General features: G+C 43.9%; 1 protein-coding gene across 2 annotated transcripts in view; it reads right to left on the bottom strand.

The window, feature by feature from the left end:
* Window positions 1-4,310: 4,310 nt before the first annotated feature.
* Window positions 4,311-23,348, bottom strand: part of OVOL1 (ovo like transcriptional repressor 1) — a 58,037-nt gene continuing 38,999 nt past the window's right edge. For both annotated transcript variants that reach the window (XM_029614548.1, XM_029614547.1), the window contains exons 2-4: window positions 6,576-6,778; window positions 6,291-6,477; window positions 4,311-4,856 (exon numbers count right to left, since the gene is read on the bottom strand). In XM_029614548.1, coding sequence (XP_029470408.1) covers window positions 4,561-4,856; window positions 6,291-6,477; window positions 6,576-6,778 — 686 coding nt within the window. In that variant the 3' untranslated portion in view covers window positions 4,311-4,560. The remainder of the gene's footprint in view (window positions 4,857-6,290; window positions 6,478-6,575; window positions 6,779-23,348) is intronic.

Genomic DNA, 23,348 nt, shown 5'->3' with positions numbered 1-23,348 from the left:
TAAAGGGGCTCTTAGGGAAGATAAGGCCATTGCAGAAAGACTAAATGAATTCTTTGCTTCTGTGTTTACTAATGAGGATGTTGGGGACATACCGGTTCCGGAGATGGTTTTCAAGGGTGATGAGTCAGACGAACTGAACGAAATCACTGTGAACCTGGAAGATGTAGTAGGCGAGACTGACAAACTAAAGAGTAACAAATCACCTGGACAGGATAGTATGCACCACAGGGTTCTGAAGGAACTAAAAAATGAAATTTCATATCTATTAGTTAAAATTTGTAACCTATCATTAAAATCATCCATTGTACCTGAAGACTGGAGGGTGGCCAATGTAACCCCAATATTTAAAAAGGGCTCCAGGGGCCAGGAAACTATAGACCAGTGAGCCTGACTTCAGTGACGGGAAAAATAGTGGAAGCTATTCTCAAGATCAAAATCGTAGAGCATATAGAAAGACATGGTTTAATGGCACACAGTCAGCATAGATTTACCCAAGGGAAGTCTTTCCTCACAAATCTGCTTCATTTTTTTGAAGGAGTTAATAAACATGTGGATAAAGGTGAACCCATAGATGCAGGTAAATTGGATTTTCAGAAGGCGTTTGACAAAGTCCCTCATGAGAAGCTTCTAAGAAAACGAATAAATCATGGTTTAGGAGGTGATGTCCTTTCGAGGATTACAAACTGGTTAAAAGACAGGAAACAGAGAATAGGATTAAATGGTTCATTTTCTCAGTGGAAAAGGGTAAACAGTGGAGTGCCTCAGGGATCTGTACTTGGACCGCTGCTTTTCATTATATTTATAAATGATTTGGAAAGGAATACGACAAGTGAGGCAATCCAATTTGTAGTTGATACAAAATGATTCAGAATAGTTAAATCACAAGTGAATTGCAATAAATTGCAGGATGATCTTGCGAGACTGGAAGATTGGGCATTTATATGGCAGATGAAATTTATTGTGAACAAGTGCAAGGTGTTGCATATAGGGAAAAATAACCCTTGCTGTAGTTACATGATGTTAGGTTCCATATTAGGAGCTACCAACCAAGAAAATGATCTAGGCATCATAGTGGATAATACTTTAAAATCGTCGGCTCAGTGTGCTGCAGCAGTAAAAAAAGCAAACAGAATGTTAGGAATTATTAGAAAGGGAATGGTGAATAAAACGGAAAATGTCATCATGCCTCTGTATCGCGCCATGGTGAGACTGCACCTTGAATACTGTGTACAATTCTGGTCGCCGCATCTCAAAAAAGATATAATTGCGATGGAGAAGGTACAGAGAAGGGCAACCAAAATGATAAAGGGGATGGAACAGCTCCCCTATGAGGAAAGGCTGAAGAGGTTAGGGCTGTTCAGCTTGGAGAAGAGACGGCTGAGGGGGGGGGGGGGGGGGGGGAATATGATGGATGTCTACAAAATCATGAAAGGACTTGAAAGGGTAAAGGTGAATTGGTTATTTTCTCTTTTGGTTAATACAAGGACTAGGGGCCATTCCATGAAGTTACCAAGTAGCACATTTAAAATAAATTGGAGAAAATTCTTTTTCACTCAACACACAATTAAGTTCTGGAATTTACTGCCAGTTATGCCAGTTAGTGCAGCTGGATTTAAAAAAGGTTTGATAAAATTCCTGGAGAAGAAGTCCATGATCTGATATTAATCAATAGGGAATAGCTATTACTGGCGTTAGTAGCATGGGATTGATTGAATGTTTGGGTACTTGCCAGCTACTTGTGACTCGGATTAGCCACTGGGCATGATGGACCCTTGGTCTGACCCAGTATGGCATGTTCTTATGTTCATCAGTGGGGACTGAGGGAAATGAATGCATTGACCAGGGGTTTGGGAGGGAGCAAATTTTTAATCCATGCAGGGCAGCCAGAAATCTTGAACCAGCCTTAAAATTCTTATCCCTTTATCCTACCCCCCAACCCCTCCTTGACAGACACAAGAGGCAAGTATGTCATACAAATTCCCTCTTTTTTTTTTTTTTTTTTTAATAAGACCACAGTGTACTCCCCCACAAGAGAAAGCCCATTCAGAAGACCAGTAGGCATAATCTGTGCCTCATCCTAATGTAGCACAAGGGTAAATGTACATGCAAAAAACATACTATATACAATGCATTCCAACACAGAGAAAGATACACGTCATCTCTGGGATCTCCAAGTCTTCTCAAAGAATGGATGGGAGGTAGAAGAGGGAGGTGGACACCTCTAGGGGGGCTGGGGAATAGGGCTGAGGTCATATCATGCCCACCCTATGCTGTGCCGTCTTATTCCATATGAGCCATGCCCAGGAGTCAAACATCCCAACTGGGCTTGGGTACGCGGGATAGCTATAGTCAGACAATAGAGGGGGGCGGTTACAGCGACTCTATTGCCTCCTGAAATAATCAGTGACATAGTGTCCTTAAAGAGTTAAAAATGTACAGTAAAAATATATATTATGTATTTGTAGATGTATATACATTATAAATAACAACATTTTCACTTTATAAAAGGCAAAACAGTTTCATTTCTTTGGTAATTTTTGAGTAAGACATGCTATGTATTATACATGGCTGAAGGTGGCAGGATCGTGATGAGGAAATGGGCAGATGAGGAGTCAAACCTAAAGATCTAAGCTCCATTTGCACAAGCTAGGAATTATATCATATGCTAAGCTGCTTTTCCAACCTTCTGCTGTGGCACATTTCACTCTTCCTCCTCCTCACCATAAGACATCAGTCACCGCCAGTGCTGGGAGCACACATCTTGGCTGTGATGCGACAACCATTCCCTTAGTCAGACTCCAGGAACCAATCAGATGTTGGAGTGGGCATGGACATAATGTCAACCCTTTCAAACATGGCCACTCCCAGGGGATCAGAGGACATGGAAGATGACAGGGAAGGGATGCCAGACCAAATTAAATGGTGGGCTAGAAATATTTCAAGAATAATGTTAATCATTTTTTGGGAAGGACTTCTAATCTCTGGGACTTGGTCTGTCTGCCATTTGTGATATGACAGTAGCAAACAGCAGTGCAGGATCAGCTTTCCTTTTACCACTGGCACATGGATCAGTAAAGGTCCAAATTCATTTGCCATCACCCTCCTCAAGACCAGATTTTAGTTTCTTAAAATCACTTTCAGTCAGCGCTGTTCTCTGTTCCCTCAAAACAGTGAAGCACCTGATTTCTGCACTCTACTGCAGCCCCGTTTCATCAGATCCCTTGCTCTGTTCATATAAAGCTGTTCATGCTTTATATCTATCGGTGAGACGCCTGCATGGGGTTCTGATGAAGATTTGCTAGTCCTTTGTCTATGCTTTTTTAGTGCTTTATGAGTATCAGTGTGATGACTGCATGAGGTCGGATGAAGATTTGCTCTTCAGCTGTACGTATATCAGTGCAATCCTCACATGGGGCTCCAATGAAGATCAGCACGGTAGTAGACCCCCTCCTCCTCCATTGTGCTTAAATCTGTAGCAGCGGAAGCCAAGAAGCAGGGGAATTAGCATAGTAACATAGTAATTATGGCAGAAAAGGCCCAAATGGTCCATCCAGCCTGCCCAACAAGCTTCTTATTGTAGTATCTGCAACAACGTGCAGGTTACCCTCATGTTTTTCTTAAGGGGAGCAAAACACTTAAACGTCTATCAGCTCCTGAGGGAATAATTTAAAAAGCAGACACGAGCAGAAAAATCTGTGTTTGAATCAATGGTCACAAATTCTCCACCCCTGCTTCCTCCAGGGCTACTGTTCTAATAGTAGGGTTGTGTGTGGTGGGGGGAATCAGCTATTTTTTCCACTGCGAAAAGATAGGAGGAACTCAAGACATATGTATCAAAATATTTTAAAATATTATGTCGAGATACTACAGCACTCCTGATAAAATCCTCTCCCTATTCTCCTGTGCCTCTCTTCACAGGCACCTAGCATTATTAAATTAATAGAATTAAAATATTTGTCCTTGATGATCTGTGGCCATCTAGTAGTCTCCCCTCCCCCAACACAAATGCCCCAAGCTGGGTCAATTCGAGTTGTGTTAGAGGTGTTTAGCTCAACTGTCTTCTCAGGCACAGAAGACATATCAAAGTACTGAAAAAAATATATATATGTATGTATGTATGTATGTATATACACACACATAGATGTGTATGCATATACATACAGAAAAACATAGCAGCTGGTCAGTTCTTTGCTTGCAAGAGACCAAACTGACATTTAACCTTGACGATCAGAATGCTAGGGGGCAAGACTATGAGTAATCTCTCTCCATGGCCTCCTTTCCCCTTCTGCTTCCCTCCCCCCCACCCCCAGTGGAGTCCTCTCCATTGATTAAAGGCACTATCTACAAAAACCTCCTTCAGGTGATACTGCTATGTGTATGTGCGTATCCCCTAGTTCTGATTTGGCTTGCTTTACTGTTCAAAATTAAAAAAAAAAAATATATTTACACACACACACATCCTGAGCATTGCAGTCTAGGTCAGCTCTGCAGTGAAAAAGTGTAAAAAAAAAAAAAACCCCCCAAAACCCCCAGAGATCCTGGAATCGGTGCCACCTAGGCTCAGATGAGGTGGCCGTTCTGCAGCAACGTACTGACAGTGCTCTGCAGCGCTGCCGTCACCTTCTTGGAGGTCTTGCGCAGCAGGGGGCTGTGGGGGTGCTGCTCCTTCAGGTGCAGGAGGCTGGCTTCTTGGCTGTTTGCGGTGAAGCCACACGCCTCACAGACGTACAGCTTGGTGCGGCGCTCCTTGTAGGCATATTGCTGTTGCACACCGTGGATCTTCTTCAGGTGGGACTCCAACGAGCAGCGCTGGGTGAAGGCCTTGTCGCAAAGGCTGCACTTGTAGGGCCGGACTCCTGGGATGAGTTGAGGTGAGAAAGGACAGGAGAGAGAGGAAATTGTCAAACCTGGAAAATATATATATATATCTATATATATATAGATATATATATATAGATATATATATATAGATATCTATATATATCTATCTATATATCTATATATATATATCTATCTATATATCTATATCTATCTATATATCTATATATATATATATATCTATATCTATATATCTATATCTATATATCTATATCTATATATCTATATCTATATATCTATATCTATATATATATCTATATATATAGATATCTATATCTATATATATATATATATATCTATATCTATATAGATATAGATATATATATCTATATCTATATATATATAGCGAAAAGGAACCAGCAGGAGGAGCCATGTAACCCTCCTGCACTGCCTCTTATGCCCTGCGCAGAATTGCCCCAAGCATGGCAAATCCGGTTTCCCAATGGGCTGCTGGGGGAGGGACATTTCCCTCATCCACCTCCTTCCCTACCTGTCGGCCCTTTTTTCTCTTGTATATATCCTGATTTATTAGAAAATGGCGGCAAACAAAAATTTCTACAGCTTTCTTTTTCTAATCTGGCCAATAGGTGCTGTTGCTTGTACCTCTTACCGTTCGGGAGGACAATTATCCAAGCCCTTTATGTGAGCAGAGTGACTTGCTTGCTGTAATCAGCCCATCTGAAATTTGTCCTCACATTGTTGCGCAGCAGGGCGCGTTTAGGTGAGGGGAGGAAAAGCATGCGTGCAGACAGCCATTTTCACATCTAGGGCTGCTACTTTCCATGAAAAAAATAAAAAGTGCCCTACAAAAAGCAGGTGCAATTGTCCATGTATTTTTACTTTGAAAATTGGTGCAAAGTTTGGAGTTAAAAGAACCTGTGGAATTTGTCCCTATGTGAGCAGTTTGCAAATTGTCCTCATAATAGCATTGCATGATTCTGGCAAGTAAAACCCAAGGGCAATGTGTAAGAAAAGACTAGGTCAGGAGAGAGCACTGTTGCACATACAATGATTCACTTGTGCGTTGTTATGCTCTTAGGACAGTAAGACACTGGCAACAGCACCTATTATCTTTATAGAAATGTGTGCACATCATGGTTAGGCCTCAGAGTTAGTTTAAAAAAATAAGTGAAGGCTGAGGAACTCATCTGGTGAAAATTCAAGGTGGTGGATTATTGTCCAGCCAAATGAAAGCACTTATTCCCTCTCTGGAGCTTGATACTATGTTTTAGACCCAAATGATTATGAGCTTATAGGTGTGCACACTACTCTGGGGTGGCCATTTTGTGCCAGCAGCAGAGCAGTTAGTGATGCTACAAAGCCCTCGACATGGGGGGAGCTTTCAAAAACACTCATAGCTCTGCTGTCAGTCACCATAGCCTGGTAGACCTCTACCTCTCACCCCGTCTCACCTGTGTGTGTCCGTACATGCCTCTTCAGATCAAATGTGTCATTGAAGCCCTTGCCGCAGTAGGTGCATAGGTGGCGTTTGAACTCGTTGTGACATTTCATGTGGCGGGTCAGCATACGTTGGTAGGCGAAGCTCTTATGGCAGATGTGACAGCTGAAGGCATCCCGGGCCGAGTCCCCTACTGTCACCTGCCGCAAAAACGCCAACAATAGAAGCGAACTGGGAACATCACGCTGGTGCTTCTTGGTATACTGCTGCCCAACCGCACTCTCTCCCAACCCCTTACCTTCATTTTAGGGCGCAGGAAACCCTGCTCCTGACTGTCTGCATCCGATGTCGGTCCTGCATGGCCCTCGCCAGGCAACTGTACCCCTCGGCGGCTGGGGCTGGCCGCCCCATGCCGGGATAAATCCATGGCACTGTAGCAGGGTGGTGGCTCTGAGAACGAGCACCCGGTTTCATCCCAATGCGCAACCAAGCCCAGGGTCACTGCAAGAGATAAAGATTACAGATGTCAGTGTAGACAGCGCTGGACAGCCAAGGGACACAGTGGAAGAGGGAGGAAAGAGACTGAGGTAAACAAATATAAAAGAAAAAGCTACTTATGAAATACAAGAGTTTTTTCTTTTTCATATTTCTGTAAAGCTATAAAATCCAAGATAGCTGTCACTGGTGTTTGTTTGGGTTTTTTTTTTAACTCTTCAGTAGGATCATTGCTTCATCAGAAGCCAGGCACACGCCTTGCCAGGAGCACAGGAGCGGTAGAAGATGGAAGGGCGGGGTCCCGTTTAATGGAGAGCTCAGCCCTTGAAAATATTTTTCTTTCCAAATACGTCTGTCACTTCCGACGGCTTGAAGCAAAGACCAGCACAGCTCGCCCACTCTCTATCTCTCATTTATGATCTGAAGGTGCTATAAGCGATTTCAAGGACTGTAAAGGGCAATCCTTGTCAAAACCACTCCATGAGTGTATGGCAGTGCAATCTGTCTTCAAGAGCTGTCACCCAGAGCTCAGGTTGGACTAGAATCTGGTTAGGAGGCCTGCAAACAACATGGGAAAGTAGGGGTAGGTGGGGGGAGGGGCACTCTTCCCTCTGAGCCAGTACTGACACAATGCCACAGAATGGTGGCAGGGAACACTCCTCCTTCTGCGTTAGTACCGACGCAGTGTGTCAGTATCAGGTGCTAGGGGGCACTTTCACCCCTGACTCAATACTAACGGTTTTTCAGCATGGTTTTAGGAGGCACCCTTCCCTCTGAGCCAGTACTGACCCAGTGTCCCTGCGTGGTCTTAAGGGACACCCTTCCCCCTGAGCCAGTACTGACCCAGTGTCCCTGCGTGGTCTTAAGGGACACCCTTCCCCCTGAGCCAGTACTGACCCAGTGTCCCTGCGTGGTCTTAGGGGGCACTCTTCCCTCTGAGCCAGTACTGACCCAGTGTCCCTGCGTGGTCTTAGGGGGCACTCTTCCCTCTGAGCCAGTACTGACCCAGTGTCCCAGCATGATGTTAGGCAACTCTGTCACCCTATGAACCAATTTTAAGAGATTCACAAATGACAGCACATAAACCAATCAAATACTGGTGAGGATAGTGATATTTATGACATCACTGCCTGTCTAATCAGATTACAATGCACGGCATATTAAAAAATACAGCCTATCAGGAAGCAACTGCAGTCTTCCTCCACCAGTCATAAACAATCAGCATAGCCAGCTGCTCTCTCGTTGGTCCGCATTTCTTTCCCTCCATTTACCATAGGGTAATATGAGGAGGATCTTCCTAATTTGTGTCTATTTACTGGAGGAAATTTGTGATCAATATGAAACTTCATCCAGTCAATGGCATTACACATCTCATGGACCTTCAGGTGAGGGAGAGAGGAGGCAAGCAGAAAACCAAGACTACCTTAACTGGCCCCGGTGATTGGGTGCCACCCAGTATAAATACAAAGATCTTTTTTTTTTCCCCAAATCTTTGAGGAATACAAAGCAAAAGGAAAAACACAGAACAAAGTAGGCAAACAAAGATCCTTTTAGTTATTGGTTCAGAGATTAAACAGAGCCTCTGTTTTAAGAGAAGGTCAGCAGGAGACTATCCCAAGGGTGTTATATTGGTGTGACTCTGTGTGACATGATGGGCCCCATCAGCCCCACCTTCCCCAAGGCAGAACTGTCACCCCCACACTGGGCAGGTCTAGTATTATCACTTGCCAAGGCACCACCTTCTTCACAGAATGTTATTTCTGAAGCCAAGAAGAACAGAACAAGAGGTAAACACCTGGGAACCGGTTACTCCAGGCACCACCCAGGAATGTATTACAGGACGCAGCAGCCAGGAGCTTCCAAGAAGCTATGCTTCCAGTCCACAATAAGCATCTGCATCAGACCTAGAAACCACTTTTGCACATGCCCAGCAGCCTGTTGCAGAAAAGAGGTAGTGTCACCACAGAGAGGTCAATCTACAGAGATCGTTTCTAGGACTGCATGGCACAGGGACACTGAATCTGTCACCTCTAGTACTGGAGAGCTCAGGGGACAAGCAGAGAAATACAAAGTCTGTCACCTTTATTTCATTGCTCTTATGTTCCCTTGATAGCTTTGTAGACAAGAAAGAACTAGAGATTCTGTGAGAGATTTGAAGATGATATGAAAATCTGCAACAACATAGATGTGGACGAGGCAATAAGATGCAAATTGCTTTAAAAAAAAATTGAAAGAATGATCAAGACTTTGGCAGTTAGGCCTTAAGTAAATAAATTAGAAAGTTATACATTTGGGATGCAGAATTGCAAAGGCCAAATACCTTTTTAGAAGAGAACTAGCAGTCACCAAATAGGAAAAAGAGTCAGGGGTCGCCATCTTTGATCTGAGGCAGCATGATTTTATTAGAGGTAAATCTTTTCAGACGAATCTGATCAATTACTTTGATTGGATAATCAGAGATTTGGATCATGGGAGAGTGCTAAACACAGTGTACTTGGATTTCAGTAAGGCCCTTTGGCAGAGTTCTGCACAGGAGACATAAATAGAGCACCTTTGGTATGGAATTTAGAGGGACTGATTGGATTAGAAACTGGTTGAATGGAAGGCAACTAAGGGTAGTGGTAAATGGAGTATAGTCTGAGGAGGGGGGACACTACTAATGGTGAACCTCAGAGATCAGGCCTGGGACCAGTTCTTTTTAAAATTTTTGTGAGACACATAGTGGAAGGATTGGGAAATATTTATTTTTTGCCAATGATACCAAAATCTGCAACAGGGTAGATAGCCAGGAAGGTGTGGAAAAGACGAGGAGGGATCCAGCAAAGCTCGAGGAATGGTGTAGAGACGGGCAGCTAAGATTTAAAAATGCAGAGTGATTTAAAAACTCAAGGGAGAGTTACACGCACGCAAGCCCCGGGACGTGCATAAGTTTCGGGGCTTGCATGGAGGGGCATGTCGGGGGCGTGTCGCAAGTGACGTGGCGTTTCGGGGGCGGTGCTGCGGGCGTGGTTTCGGCCCGGGGGCATTCCGGGGGCATGGCCACGGCCTCCGGACCGGAACATGGAGCGCGGCAGCCGGCCCGGCGCGCGCAAAGTTACGCCTGCTGGAAGGAGGCGTAACTTTGCCGACAAAGGTAAGGGGGGGTTTAGATAGGGCCGGGGGGGTGGAAGGAAAGTTCCCTCCGAGGCCGCTCCGATTTCGGAGCGGCCTCGGAGGGAATGGAGGCAGGCCGCGTGGGTCGTGCGCGCAGGCTGCCGATTTTGGGCAGCCTTGCGCGCGCCGACCCCGGATTTTAATGGCTACGCACGTATCTATTGAAATCCCGTGTACTCTTGTTCGTGCCTGGTGCATGAACAAAAGTACGAGTGTGCACAGATTTATAAAATCTGCCCCTCAGTGTAGCTAGGTTCAAAAAAGGTTTGGATAAGTTCTTGGAGGAGAAGTCCATTAATGGCTATTAATCAAGTTTACTTAGGGAATAGCCACTGCTATTAATTGCATCGGTAGCATGGGATCTGCTTAGTGTTTGGATAATTGCCAGGTTCTTGTTGCCTGGTTTGGCCTCTGTTGGAAACAGGATGCTGGGCTTGATGGACCCTTGGTCTGACCCAGCATGGCAATTTCTTATGTTCTTATGAGATTGCAATAAAAAATTAAACGGATTACAGCAAATGCCCGTAAAGCAGGGTCCTTAACTAAGAAAGAATATCAATATTTGAACATTGAACATCCAGTACCACCAATTATTTATTTTTTGCCTAAAGCCTACAAAAGTCTTGTAAAACTGCTAGGAGACCCATCGCTTCTGCCAATGATTCACTCAGAGCCACTGTCCACTTATACAGACATTTTTAAAACTATTTGTATCCAAAATGACAACCTATATACAAGTTACTGCCTATTTTCTTAATATTTTGGATAGTTTGAATTTTCCACATGACAGAGATATCATTTTGGTCACACTTGATGTGCAATCTCCTTATACAACCATTCTGCAAGACCAGGGATTAGAGGTAATATCAAAGTATTTAAAACAGAAAAAGCAACCACATAGATTGCCAACATCTTTCATTAGAGAACTAGTATCAATTGTACTTAAGGAAAATCATTTCATTTTTCAAAAAAGATGTATAATTCAAATAAGTGGTACAGCGATGAAAGCCATCCATTGCAAATCTTTTCATGAGTGAATTTAGAAAGAATGGACTGTTGTCAATCTATTTCATAACCAAATTAGTATCTGGAAGAGGTATATCGATTATGTTTTTATGATATGGAAGGGTGATGAGCATGGATTATTTATGTTTCATAGATGGCTCAACTCATGCAATGATCTATCCAGTTCTCTATAAACTTATGACAAGACCACAATTGCATTTTTAGATGTGTTGGTCACATTGGAAGAGCATGGAACATTTATCACTAGAATTTTCAAGAAATTAACTGATCGGAATAAATATCTGCATTATAGCAGTGCTCACCCCAGATGTTTGCGCGATAATTTACCCTTCAGTCAAGTTTTGAGAATTCACAAAATATGCTCTGATGTCATATCTTATAAAGTATAATCTAACAGGTTGATTTTGAAAACGGTGCATGCGTGAAAAACAGGGGTTACGCGTGTGGCCGGACCTTGTGCGCACCGCATGCATTTTCAAAGGGGCCTGGCCACGTGCGTAACTCCTGTTACACGCAGAAGTGCCGGGCCAAAGAAAAGGGGCAAGGAGGGGGGTGGGGCAGGAGGCAGCCGGAGCAGTAAGCAACAAAATAAAAAAAAAAAAAAAGGTAAGGGAGGTAAGGTAGAGGAGTAGGGAAGTTCCCTCCCAGTCCGCTTCTTAATTGAAGCTGACTGGGAGGAATCTGAGGGAGGCCGAGATGCGTCACCGTGCGGTCAGATTAAATGATCCCTTCCTTGTGCGCACCGCACGCATGTTATAAAATCGGCGCGTCCATGTGTGCACGCCGGGACACGCGCGCAAATAGACGTGCGCGCAAGTATTAAAATCTACCTCTAAGGTTATAGCCAAAGATTTTTTTGAAAGGGGATATCTGTATACAGTGGTATGCAGAGCTTTTTAAAGAGCACTCTGTTATCCTCATGAAGAACTATTAAAAAGGTAGTCAATGGAGGTGAAGAAAAAAAGGGCACTTTAAATGTGGTGTCTGTCATGCTTGCAGCGTTACCATATCGCTACAAGAATTTGTTCATCCAGTAAATCACTAACTTTGAATGTTTTGATTACAACAGATACCATTACTCTAATTAAGAATCTATTAATACAATATTTTACAATGTAATCAAATGCAATTTATGTAAACCATTGTGTTCTTCTCTTGGAATGACGGTATATAAAAAGCATAAAGAAATAAATAGATTACAAGTTCATCTTCCTGTGTAATTTATATGGTCCTTTGCCCATGCAACAAGATCTATGTTGGCAAAACCGCAAGGGCATTTTGAATAAGAATCTCAGAGCATTGTAGTAGTTCGAAAAACTGCAAGATTTAAGCACCTTTGGTAGAACATTGTTTATCTCATGATCATGAGTTTAAATAATTACACTTGTTTGTCATTGATTTTGTGGAAAAACATCCAAGGAATGGTGATCGAGATAGAATACTGCTTCAAAGAGAACAAAGATGGATTTACAAATTAGGCTCTTTGGAACAAGACAGACTGAATGCAACTATTGAGTGGGAACACTTTTTATAGTTGAATTTTTATGAATTTGAAACGATACCTTACTAGAATTTTGAAATGATAAAAATGACAGATTGAATGAATGAATGAATGAATGAATGAATGATTGATTGTGTGACCTTTCACAATTGTCCATGTGGCAAATGGCTATTGGATAATCTTAGCATGTAAGGACAAACCAAATGCAGCCCATGGCTGTCAGCCATTTTTGAATGAAAACTGTTAGATGATTCATGTCGTGTTGAGATTCTTTGCATTGGTGTGAGATTTGCTCGCATGCTTTTCTTCCTACATTGTTAGATGATTTCAATCACGTTTGAAAAAGAATATTTGCAGTGAAGACCATTCCCTTAGGCAGCCCCTTCTTGGCGTAACAATCGGCGGCATTACTAGTCTTTTGAGGACCGTATTGTACAAATATAAAGCTAAGTACAAATTATTCTTGTGAGCAATGCAATGAAGGAACAGAATCTTGCAGTGTTTGTGCACTTCAAATTCTAATTGAAAATTCACTCTTCAGTATTTAAGATTTTCATAAATTAAAGACATTTTTATAAAAAATAAGAAAAATGAAAGAAAAAAAATTTTTCCAATAAAAATTCACAAGTAGTATTAGTCTGTAAGCTTTGTAGTTAAGTGCTCGCTGGATAACATAGATATGTAAGCATAAAAGTGCAAGTAAAAACATTTGAGGAACTGCTTAGAAGTATTTTATGCAGCACATTGATAAGACAATTTATGATATTGTCTTTATCAAGTGGGCACTTTTTGTGAATTTTGGGTGCATTATTGAATTTTATTGTATCATAAAAAATAATGTAACTCTAATAAAATTTAAATATTTTTTCATTAAGTAATATTTATATGGGTAAATAAAAAAATTGTATGCACTTTTAAATATATGATATTGTTCCTTATCTGGTTTGCTATATATTTATAATTATTAGAAACAAAAAAATATTTTTTATCTGCCATTTTGTTTATACTACACACACACACACACACACACACACTTATTTAACTATTGTCTATCTTGTTTCCAAAATACAAGGAAGCAAAATTTACTAGGAATGTGCATTTATTTAAAACGAATGTTAAATCCATGACAAATATGCCCCTTTCATTTCATTTGTGGGCCCCTAAAAACAAACGGGTACTTTCCACGAATAAAACGTATGTTATTTGTTTCATTTGTTTACATTTCCCATAAAAAAATCATTGGCTGCATTATATTTCCTGTTCCCCTATTTAGTTTCCTCTAGTTATTGCACTATGTTGTCCCCTCCTCCTCTTCCCTGTTCTTTGTACTTTCCATCTACTGTTTGTTGTAAACCGATATGATGTACCTACTAATGTCGGTATAAAAAAGCCTCTAAATAAAATAAAATAAATAAGAACAGAGCTTGCCTATCTGAGGCTCAGGCTGCTCATTTGGGAGTTTCCATAGCAACCAGCCCTAATACCTATGGCTCATCTATGAGGTCAGAGAATAACCGGGATCTGCTGTCAAGGAAACCAGATTGACAACATAAGGGAACATATCAGAGTGAAAATTTTTTCTAAAACAGCAAATCACTACTCTATGTATCCTTCTTATAGTATGTGCAGCCTGTTTCAAACTACATTTGAATCTTTATTTTAAGAAGGAGACATTGCTTTTGCTGTTGGTTGAGATCTGTGTTGTTCATACTCCACAGAGTTCTGAATCAACAGTGCACACCTTTTCAACATTAGAAACATTCAATTCCAATCCTTTTGTCTGCTGTATTTATCTGCACAGGATCTCACTGACACTGCCACTGACCAAGAGAAAAGGCTTGTGTTTTCAAGCTCCCTCTCCCTTTCTGGGAAAATACTGTGGCAGCTGGCTGCAGTGATTTAAATTTAAACTTGTTATAGTGAACAAGGAGCAGAGCCAGCTAGGCTAGTGCTAAGCTAGCTAGCCATGCCACAGCTGCCAAGATAGAGTGAGGCTTTTTTTTTTTTTTTTTTAAACATTCTTTGTCGGGGTCTCTGCACCAGAGTCAGTGCATCTACAAAGAAGGCAGGTGGGCCAGTCACCAGTCACAGGTAGAGCCAGCCACTTTGTGGATTAATTTTGTTACTGCAATTCTAATGCATGGCTGTACTACATACGCCACACACATATTAGAGCATTATTTATCATTCCGTGTTTTGTGTGTTTGTGTGCAACTGTGCGTGCAATGCACTAGTTTGAAGAGCAAAATAAAAATAAAATAGTTGTGTAGTACATTCTCTGTGTGTTTTTCAAATTTACACACAGAGGGGTAGATTTTCAAATAGCGCGAATTGGCCTACTTTTGCTGGCGCATCAGGCGCAAGCAAAAGTAAGCTGGATTTTAGTAGATACGCGCGGAGCCGCGCGTATCTGCTAAAAACCTGAATCGGCGCGCGCAAGGCTATTGATTTTGTACAGCCGGCGCGCGCCGAGCCGCGCAGCCTACCCCCGTTCCCTCCGAGGCCGCTCCGAAATCGGAGCGGCCTCGGAGGGAACTTCCTTTTGCCCTCCCCTCACCTTCCCCTCCCTTCCCCTACCTAACCCACCCACCCGGCCCTGTCTAAGCCCCCCCCCTTACCTTTGTTGGGGGATTTACGCCTCCCTCCGGGAGGCGTAAATCCCCGCGCGCCAGCGGACCTCTTGCGCGCCGGGATGCGACCTGGGGGCGGGTACGGAGGGCACGGCCACGCCCCCGGACCGCCCCGGGCCGTAGCCACGCCCCATACCCGCCCCCAAAACGCTGCCGACACGCCCCCTAAACGCCGCAACGACCGGGCCTGCCCCCGACACGCCCCCCTCGGAGAACCCCGGGACTTACGCGAGTCCCGGGGCTCTGCGCGCGCCGGTAGGCCTATGTAAAATAGGCTCACCGGCGCGCAGGGCCCTGCTCGCCTAAATCCGCCCGGATTTGGGCGGATTTAGGCGAGCAGGGCTCTGAAAATCCGCCCCAGAGTGATCACTTTAGTCAGTGACACACACATCCACTTCACTGAAAATAATTGTCCATCATTTAAATCCCAGTAAACAGGCACTGCACCTGATAAAATCCCATCATTTCAGGCAAAAGGTGCTAGAGGCTGTAGCAAGCCAGCAGTTGGCAGTAGATAGATTTATTTATTTATTTTTAACAAGACAACAGTGAGTCTCCCAACCAAAATCAAGGGATTTTTTCAAATCCAAAACATTAGGAGAGGCAGGCATGTCAAGCCATAGGAAACAAATTTGGGGAGGATATGCCAACACCAGTTGTGTCTCAACCAGACCCTGTTGTAGCAGTCGCAGAGTACAAACACCAGTGCCTTTGGAAGTAGAAGTACAAGTGGTAAAACCTAAAGTACCAGCAGTGCTATCCATTAGTGCAGCACAAGCTGCAAAAACAGTTTTGTCAGCCTCCTCCTCTGAATCAGTAGTAGAAAAATCTCCCTTGAAAGAATATCCTCAAGCAGAGATGGAAGAGGAGTTAGCTGAAGACTCTGTATTAGGAGAATTAGTATGTACTGTGTTAGCCTCCACTTCAGTGATAGGAGAGAGAGAGAGAGAGAGGCAGGAGCTGATGTTGGTGAGGGAGAGCAGTCCACAATGACAGTGCAGAACAGAGAATGAGTGAATCCTCTGCCCCAGTTTCTCAGGGTCTGTCTGTCTCCACTGCCACTTCAGTGCCAGCATCATCCACCCCCAAGGATGCAAGGGATCATGAAAGAAATCTGATCTGCAGCCATTTTCAAATGAGGGAGGACTCGTGCTTTGCTCGTTGCAACTTTTGTGCAAAGGACATCAGGTGAGGGAAGCAATTGGGCCATGTACGTAATTCTGGGATGGAGCATCACATGAAAAGGCAGCATGCCCTGCAGCCAGGGATGGTAGTAGCAGTACCCTTTCTACAAGCTAGAGGTCACTGTTTGAAAAGGGGATAAGTGTTTCTCAAGCTGCTTCCAGGCCTTTGGCAAGCCAGCAGCAGCCCCCAGCTATACCTAGGAAGTGACAGTCCACAAGGGAGGAAAATAGGGTGGTGTTCAGTGGCATTATCATGGGAAAAGAGGCAGGCAGCATCCAAAGTGATGACCAGGAGCATTGGTGAGATGATTGCTTTAGTTGATCAGCCCCTGCAGGTAGTGGAGAATGTGGGATTCAGGTGTTTGCTGCAAGTGTTAGCACTAAATTATAAAATGCCCTCCAGGACCATTTTCAGCAGAAAGGTCATCCCCAGTTTGTGCAATCATTGCTGCAGTCGCATCCAGGCGCTGCTGGCGAAAACACACGGTAGCAATGTGCATTTTACAAGCGACATCTGGACATCCACAAACGTTTCACACACCTTCCTCTCTCTGACAGCAAGTTGGTGAGATCTGGCAATATTTTAGGAGACATAAGAGAAATGCTGGTGGGACGGTAGCTGGATCAGAAAGCCAGAAGTCTTGATGCAGGGTTCTTTGTCACCAACAATGGCTCTGATATGCTAAAGGCAGTATCCGACAAGGGATATCAGGGTGTACAATGCTTTGCCCACATCCTGCACCTAGCAGTGAAGGAGGGCCTGGGGCTGGCGTCCAGGGACCCAGAGCATGACTACCTGCATGGTTTACTTGGAAAGTGTAGGAAAATAGCTGGGCCCTTCCACTGAAATGTGAAGGCAGGGGACCTTCTCCGTGTAAAGCAGGAGGAATTACAGATGCCTCACGAGCATCTCATTCAAGATGTGGGCACCCGCTGGGATTCTACCTACATGATACTGCAGAGGCTAGGGGAGCAGCTGCCACCCCTGCATGATCTGTCTCAGGAAATGGAGCTAGGTGTGCAGGCTCCCCTAGGGCATCATAACTGGTCAGTCATGAGACAGCCTGTGAAAATCCTGAAGACCTTGAAGGATGCCATAGAGAAGCTGAGTGCCACAAGCGCTACTTTGGGAGAGCTTATGCCCATAATATAAATCCTGTTAGAACTGGAGCAGTAGCAACTTGTGAGTGCCTTCCGTCCCTTCCCTGGTACAACGACAAATGGCCGCTATACCGGCCGCCTCCAGGCCCGTCCCTTTACTTCGGCCTGGCACTTCTGCATGTAACAAGGGTTACGCGCGAGGCCGGCCCTTTTGAAGATGTGCACGGTGCATGCAAGGCCCGGCTACGTGCGGGGGATTTACAATTTGGCCTTAAAAGTGTATGTGCTTCAATAACTATGTACACTTCTTCCTCTTGCCTAGGAGAACCATTTACCCCATTCTACCATTCTAATACTTAAAGCTTGGTCGGTGAACATAATTATCACTTTTCATATACCACTATTCTTCCTTCTTTTCAAATGGACCACCAATCTAAACTTTATCTCCTGTTTCTCAGTACTCACAACTTGATACACAATATCTCGTCTCCAGAATCAGGAAAAACTTTCTTCAGAATCTTTTTTCCCCCAGCTCCCATCCAAGCAATTGTCAAGAACTTCCCCAGAGTCCTGGCTCTCACCCTTCTGAGGCATTCTACTCCGAACGCTTCTCTCACCATAGAATTTTCACCACTACTCAACTCCAGTCCACCTCCAGGACACAGGTCTGGTCCCCCTCATTGTCTCTCCTTGAGAAGATGCACCACTCCTTGGCTGCTTCCCCTTAAGGAGAAATGCTTCATGCCTTGGGCCTTTCCCCTTGAGGAAGAATGCCCCTGCAGTGACCTTTCACATGACAGGTCATTCTCCGGATGGATTCCCTCCGATAAGCCCCCACCAAAATCCTCAGGTCCCGCCTTTTATACTGGGTGACACGCTCCCTCTACTGGACCTTGTTCCTCAAACTTCTTAAAAGGAAACCTCCCATAGACACATTTCCCAGCCTTTCACATTGATATAGTTCAAATACTTTGTGTAAACTTACCAGAACGAGTGCCGTCTAGTCTACCCTTCAATTTCAGTTATCAGGAAAAAGCTGTTTTGGCCATTCAGCAATATCATATTCTATTGCAGTCTCCAAGGTGAAAATCAGACAGACTCTCCCACCCAGAACTCCACTTAGGGATCTCTTAAGTGACGAAAAGAGCTTCTTGGTGGGAAATCTGTAAACATCTGAATACAAAAGTGTATCTCCAGCACTCACTAAGTTGATGTTATTGATGTAAGTTTCAATATGGAAACATCAATGGCCATCTTTTTCTCATGTTATTTGCTGTAGAACGGCTTTTCAGTCAATTTATTGTCTATTGGTGTGTTGTGGTGGCAGATGGAAAAAATGACATTGTTTGCCAGAATTTTGCCACCTCTGCAAAAGAAACTTGACTGGTAAATTCTCTCATCCCCTACTCCCTTAGGGGAACAACTTTTTCAGTGTTTAAAGAAGTGAAAACATCAAGGTAACAATGTTTTGTTTTGAAACTGGTTAAATAAATCAAATGAAATGATCCTAGAAAGGTAAATATGATAATTTAGTGTTTAACATTTATCTAACAAAACATGACAAATTAATTGACCTGCAAGGACACGGGATATACAAATTGATTCTCAGTATTGCAGAACAGTGTTTCCCAACCTCTTCAAGTCCAAGGCACATCTGCTTTAATAAAATAGTTGAGTGGCACACCAACCTCCATGGAGCAGGCAATGCAGTCATGGAGAGGACTCCTATGACCAAAAGAAGAGCTAGAGAAGCACTGAAAGCTTTCATCCTCGTTTTAAAACAAAGAGAAACGGGGGCAGAAACAGACATAAATCCATCACGTTGGACCAGCTCTCTCTCTATACAAATGTAGGATATAAGAGAGGTCAGTATGGTGTGGGCAGCAGGCTCAGTTAGTTACCTTGGCTGCCAGAGCTCCTCCACTGCTGCTACACTCAACACTCAGAGTAAGCCACAACTAGTGTTCAGTGCAAGATCTCCTCATCTCACTCAGCCTGGGGATAGGACAGAGGCTGGAAGGTCTCAAAGGAGGACTCAGCTACCCATATTCTGTATGCTGCCCTTCAACCACCATATTCTGCTATAGCTAGGAAGAAAAGGCATGCATGATTACATATGTGCTCAGAAAGGAGCTCCTACATGTTTAGGAGCCACCGCTGGTGCTAAGAGCAGAACTCAGGCTCTGACCCAGATCTGAGAATCAGGCAGTGGTAACCTTTTCCATGGCACACTTGATTAGGTCTGAAGGCACACCAGTTGGGAAACACTGTCGTCAACCCCTATAGAAGTTATTTTTAGTCTAAAGGATACAACGGGTTTTGTCTAAGGACAGACTACATCTCAGGAGCTTGAAATGTAGTGGCTCCAAGCATCTTTTTGTCTGGAAATTGACAGTATCTTGCATATCAGGCTCAGCTCAAGAGATTAGAGACAGGCCCAAAACAGTGAAGGAGGGATGTAAAATAAATGTAAATTCTGTTGAGGCATGTTTTTTTGCTGGCAAAGCCAGCATTCAACACGTGTTTTACAATCAAAGGTAAGGTACACCAATACATAAAAACAATAAATCATCAAATGCAAAACAAATCACAAATTCTTCATAGCAATAATTCATAATACACAGACAAATTTGCACTAATTCAATATAACAATAATTAAATATATCAGCCAAACAACTAAAAATATGTATCCCAAATATAAAAGCCACAATAGCTCCAAAACACAATAAAACCTGCCCCTAAATCCTTACTCTCTACCAATTGCATCAATAAATAATTACCTAACAAATTAACATCATAAAATCTACACAAATATAATAAAAACCCCACTCCACTATCATGAAGGAGGGAGAAAAAAATGCATCCCATATCTAAAAAGCATTCCACAGAACAGAAAAAAACCCCTCACCAAATACAGAATAAGTATTCACAAATTACAAACAGAAATATGCACACAAACACCTTTTGTTCACTCTGGCCACACCTAGCTCTGCTCCTATTCTTTGCAGGACAAGAGGGAAGGAGCAGGATTATGGATCAGAGTGCTCTGTCTGCTCTACTCATACCTCTTCCCTGCGCTCTGCTGGGGGAGGGGCTGGAGCAGGAAGCAGAGGTTTGTTGCCTGGGATTAGGGCAGGAGGTGGCCAACTGGTATCTTACAAATTGGCTACCAAGAAAGAGAAGGACCTCAGAATGCTGGAACTGCCTGCTTTCACATCTTCCTTCCCTCCCCAAGCAGTCCACAGAGCTTGAGCTGGATCGGGGTGGCTTGCCCATAGGGAAACAATGCCCTCCCAAATACAAAAGAAAGAGAGAGGACTAACTTGTTTGCAAATCAACTGCTCAGCTCTACAATTCCTACCACTTCCTCCCTTTCAGGTCTATCCAGTACCGAGCGGTAGGAAGAGCTGCGTTAGTGCCCGGCGCACCCGCGGTTGCCGCACGCACAGTGCAGCTCACCTACCGCTCGATCCTGTATGTAAATAGCTGGCAAATGCAAGCTGCGTCTAAAGAAGCGTCCGTGAAGCGTTAGGCCCGCGCAACCCATTTTACTGGATAGAGTGCCTATACAGTATCCTGGGTGCGCGGGCCTAACGCTTCACGGCCGCGCTGGTATCTGTCATTTCAAATGTCATTTGAAATGACAGATACCCTCTCCCCTCCTCCCGAAGCAGGGTGCGAAAAGCAGCCTTGCTCCGGGAGGAGGGAAGAAGGGACTGGCAGTGTAAAGCGGCGAAGCGGCGAAGCGACTTACTTTTTGCAGCCCCTCTGGACATCGGACGACCTCTCCTGCCTCCAGCTGCTCGCGAAGATGGACGCCTGCACGGCCGCTGAAGACGTGACGTCACATGCCGTGATGCCAAATGTCGTGACGTCACGTCTTCAGCGGCCGTGCAGGCGTCCATCTTCGCGAGCAGCTGGAGGCAGGAGAGGTCATCCGATGTCCGGAGGGGCTGCAAAAAGTAAGTCGCTTCGCCGCTTTACACTGCCAGCCCCTTCTTCCCTCCTCCCGGAGCAAGGCTGCTTTTCGCACCCTGCTTCAGGAGGAGGGGAGAGGGGACTGGCACGGGGGAAGCCACAATGTCCGGAGGGGAGCTGCAAAAGTAAGTCGCCGAGAGTAGGATTGCCAGTCCTCTCCCCTCTCTCTCTTGCAACTTTTTTTTTCGCTTTTTTTTTGCTTCGGGAGGAGGGGAGAGGACTGGGGCTGCCCCGGAGACCAGCATCCATGGACGCGGCCAGGGCAGGTGAGCGGGGGCTGGGGGAAACCTTGCCGCCTACCCTTACCCCTGCCTCTAACGCAGGGGTAAGGGTAGGCGGTAAGTTAGCAGGTTAAACGCGCGGCAAAACGGCAGGGTAAAATAGCATCCAGTAGGATGCTAAAATAGCATCCAGTAGGATGCTAGGGAATAGCTAATTCGCTCGTTTGCATGCAATATACATGCCGCGTGCGGAAGGGGTTGCCCGGGGATTTTAGGACACGGACGGGTAGGTTAAAGGGGGTTGTGGATCGCAGGAAGGGCTAACCAGCCGGAAAGTGAGTAGAACACGGGTTAGGAGCGGGGTAAACGCGGCCGCACTTTACTGGATAGACCTGTTAATAGTAGCAAATCAATAGGACCTGATGGTATTCATCTCAGGGTTCTAAAGAAATTCAAAAGTGAAACTACAGAACTGCTACTTATCTGTCACTAATCATTCCAATCTGCCTCTGTACCTGGGGACTAGAGGGTAGTCAATGTTATATCAGTTTTCAAGAAATGCTCCAGGAGTGACCCAAATAACTACAGACTGCTAAGCTTGACATTTGTGCTATCTATAAATAGGAAAGGTGCTCCAGATTTTGCAAGAAGTAAACCTATGATTTATTTTCACTGGAAGGTGCTTTATCTGCTGTTAAGCTGTGAATGGCAGAAACACTGAATGAATTCTTTGCTTCTGTGTTTACTGAAGAGGATGTTAGGGAGAAACCTGTGCCACAAACTATTCTCAGTGGTAATGATTCAGAAGAACTGAAATAAAACAATGTGAAGCTGGAAGATGTATGTATTTATTTATTTATTTATTTAAAAAGTATTTGAATCCTGTCCCTCAAACATTCAGGGCAGGAAACAATATGTAATAAGGCAGATTGACAAAATTAAAGAGTAGCAAATCACCCGGACCAGATAGTATATATCCCAGAGTTCTGAAAGAACTAAAAAATGAAATTGAAGATCTGTTACTGGTAATTTGTAACCTATCATTGGATTGTCCACCATGCCTGAAGTCTGGAGGGTGGCCAATGCACCCCCAATCTTTAAAAAGGGCTCCAGGGGTGATCCAGGAAACCAGAGACTGGCGAGTCTGAGTTCAGTGCTGGGAAAAATGATGGAAACTATTCTAAAAAACAAAATCACACAACATACACAAAGACATGGTTTAATGGGACACAGCCAGCATAGATTTACACAAGTAAAATATTGTCTCACCAATCTGTTACGTTTCTTTGAAGGGGTTAATAAACATGTGGATAATAGTGAGCCAGTGGATGTATCTGGAGTTTTGAGGGATAGGAGGCACTGTCCTATTGTGGACTGCAAAGTGGTTAAAAGATAGGAAGCAGAGAGTAGACTAAATGGTCAGTTTTCTCAGGAGAGAAGGGTAAAGTGTGGAGTGTCTCCGGGATCTTTACCACTTTTAATATATTTATAAATAATCTTGAAAAGGGAACAATGAGTGAAGTGATCAAATCTGTACACAATACAAAATTATTCAGAGTTGTTAAATCACAAGTGGATTGGGAAAAATTGCAGGAGGACCTTGTGAGAATGGAAGACTGGGCATGTAAACGGAAGATGAAGTTTAATGTGGACAAGTGCAAAGTGATCTACATAGGGAAAACTGACCCACACTGTAGTTACACAAAGTTAGGAGTTACCACCCAGGAGAAGGACTTGGGTGGCATAATGGACAATACTTTGTAATCCTCAGTTCAGAATGAT

Source organism: Rhinatrema bivittatum, chromosome 8 (genome assembly GCF_901001135.1).
Source record: "Rhinatrema bivittatum chromosome 8, aRhiBiv1.1, whole genome shotgun sequence".
Lineage (NCBI taxonomy): Eukaryota > Metazoa > Chordata > Amphibia > Gymnophiona > Rhinatrematidae > Rhinatrema > Rhinatrema bivittatum.
Note: the sequence above shows the minus strand (reverse complement) of the source record. Positions and strands in the feature narration are given on the sequence as shown.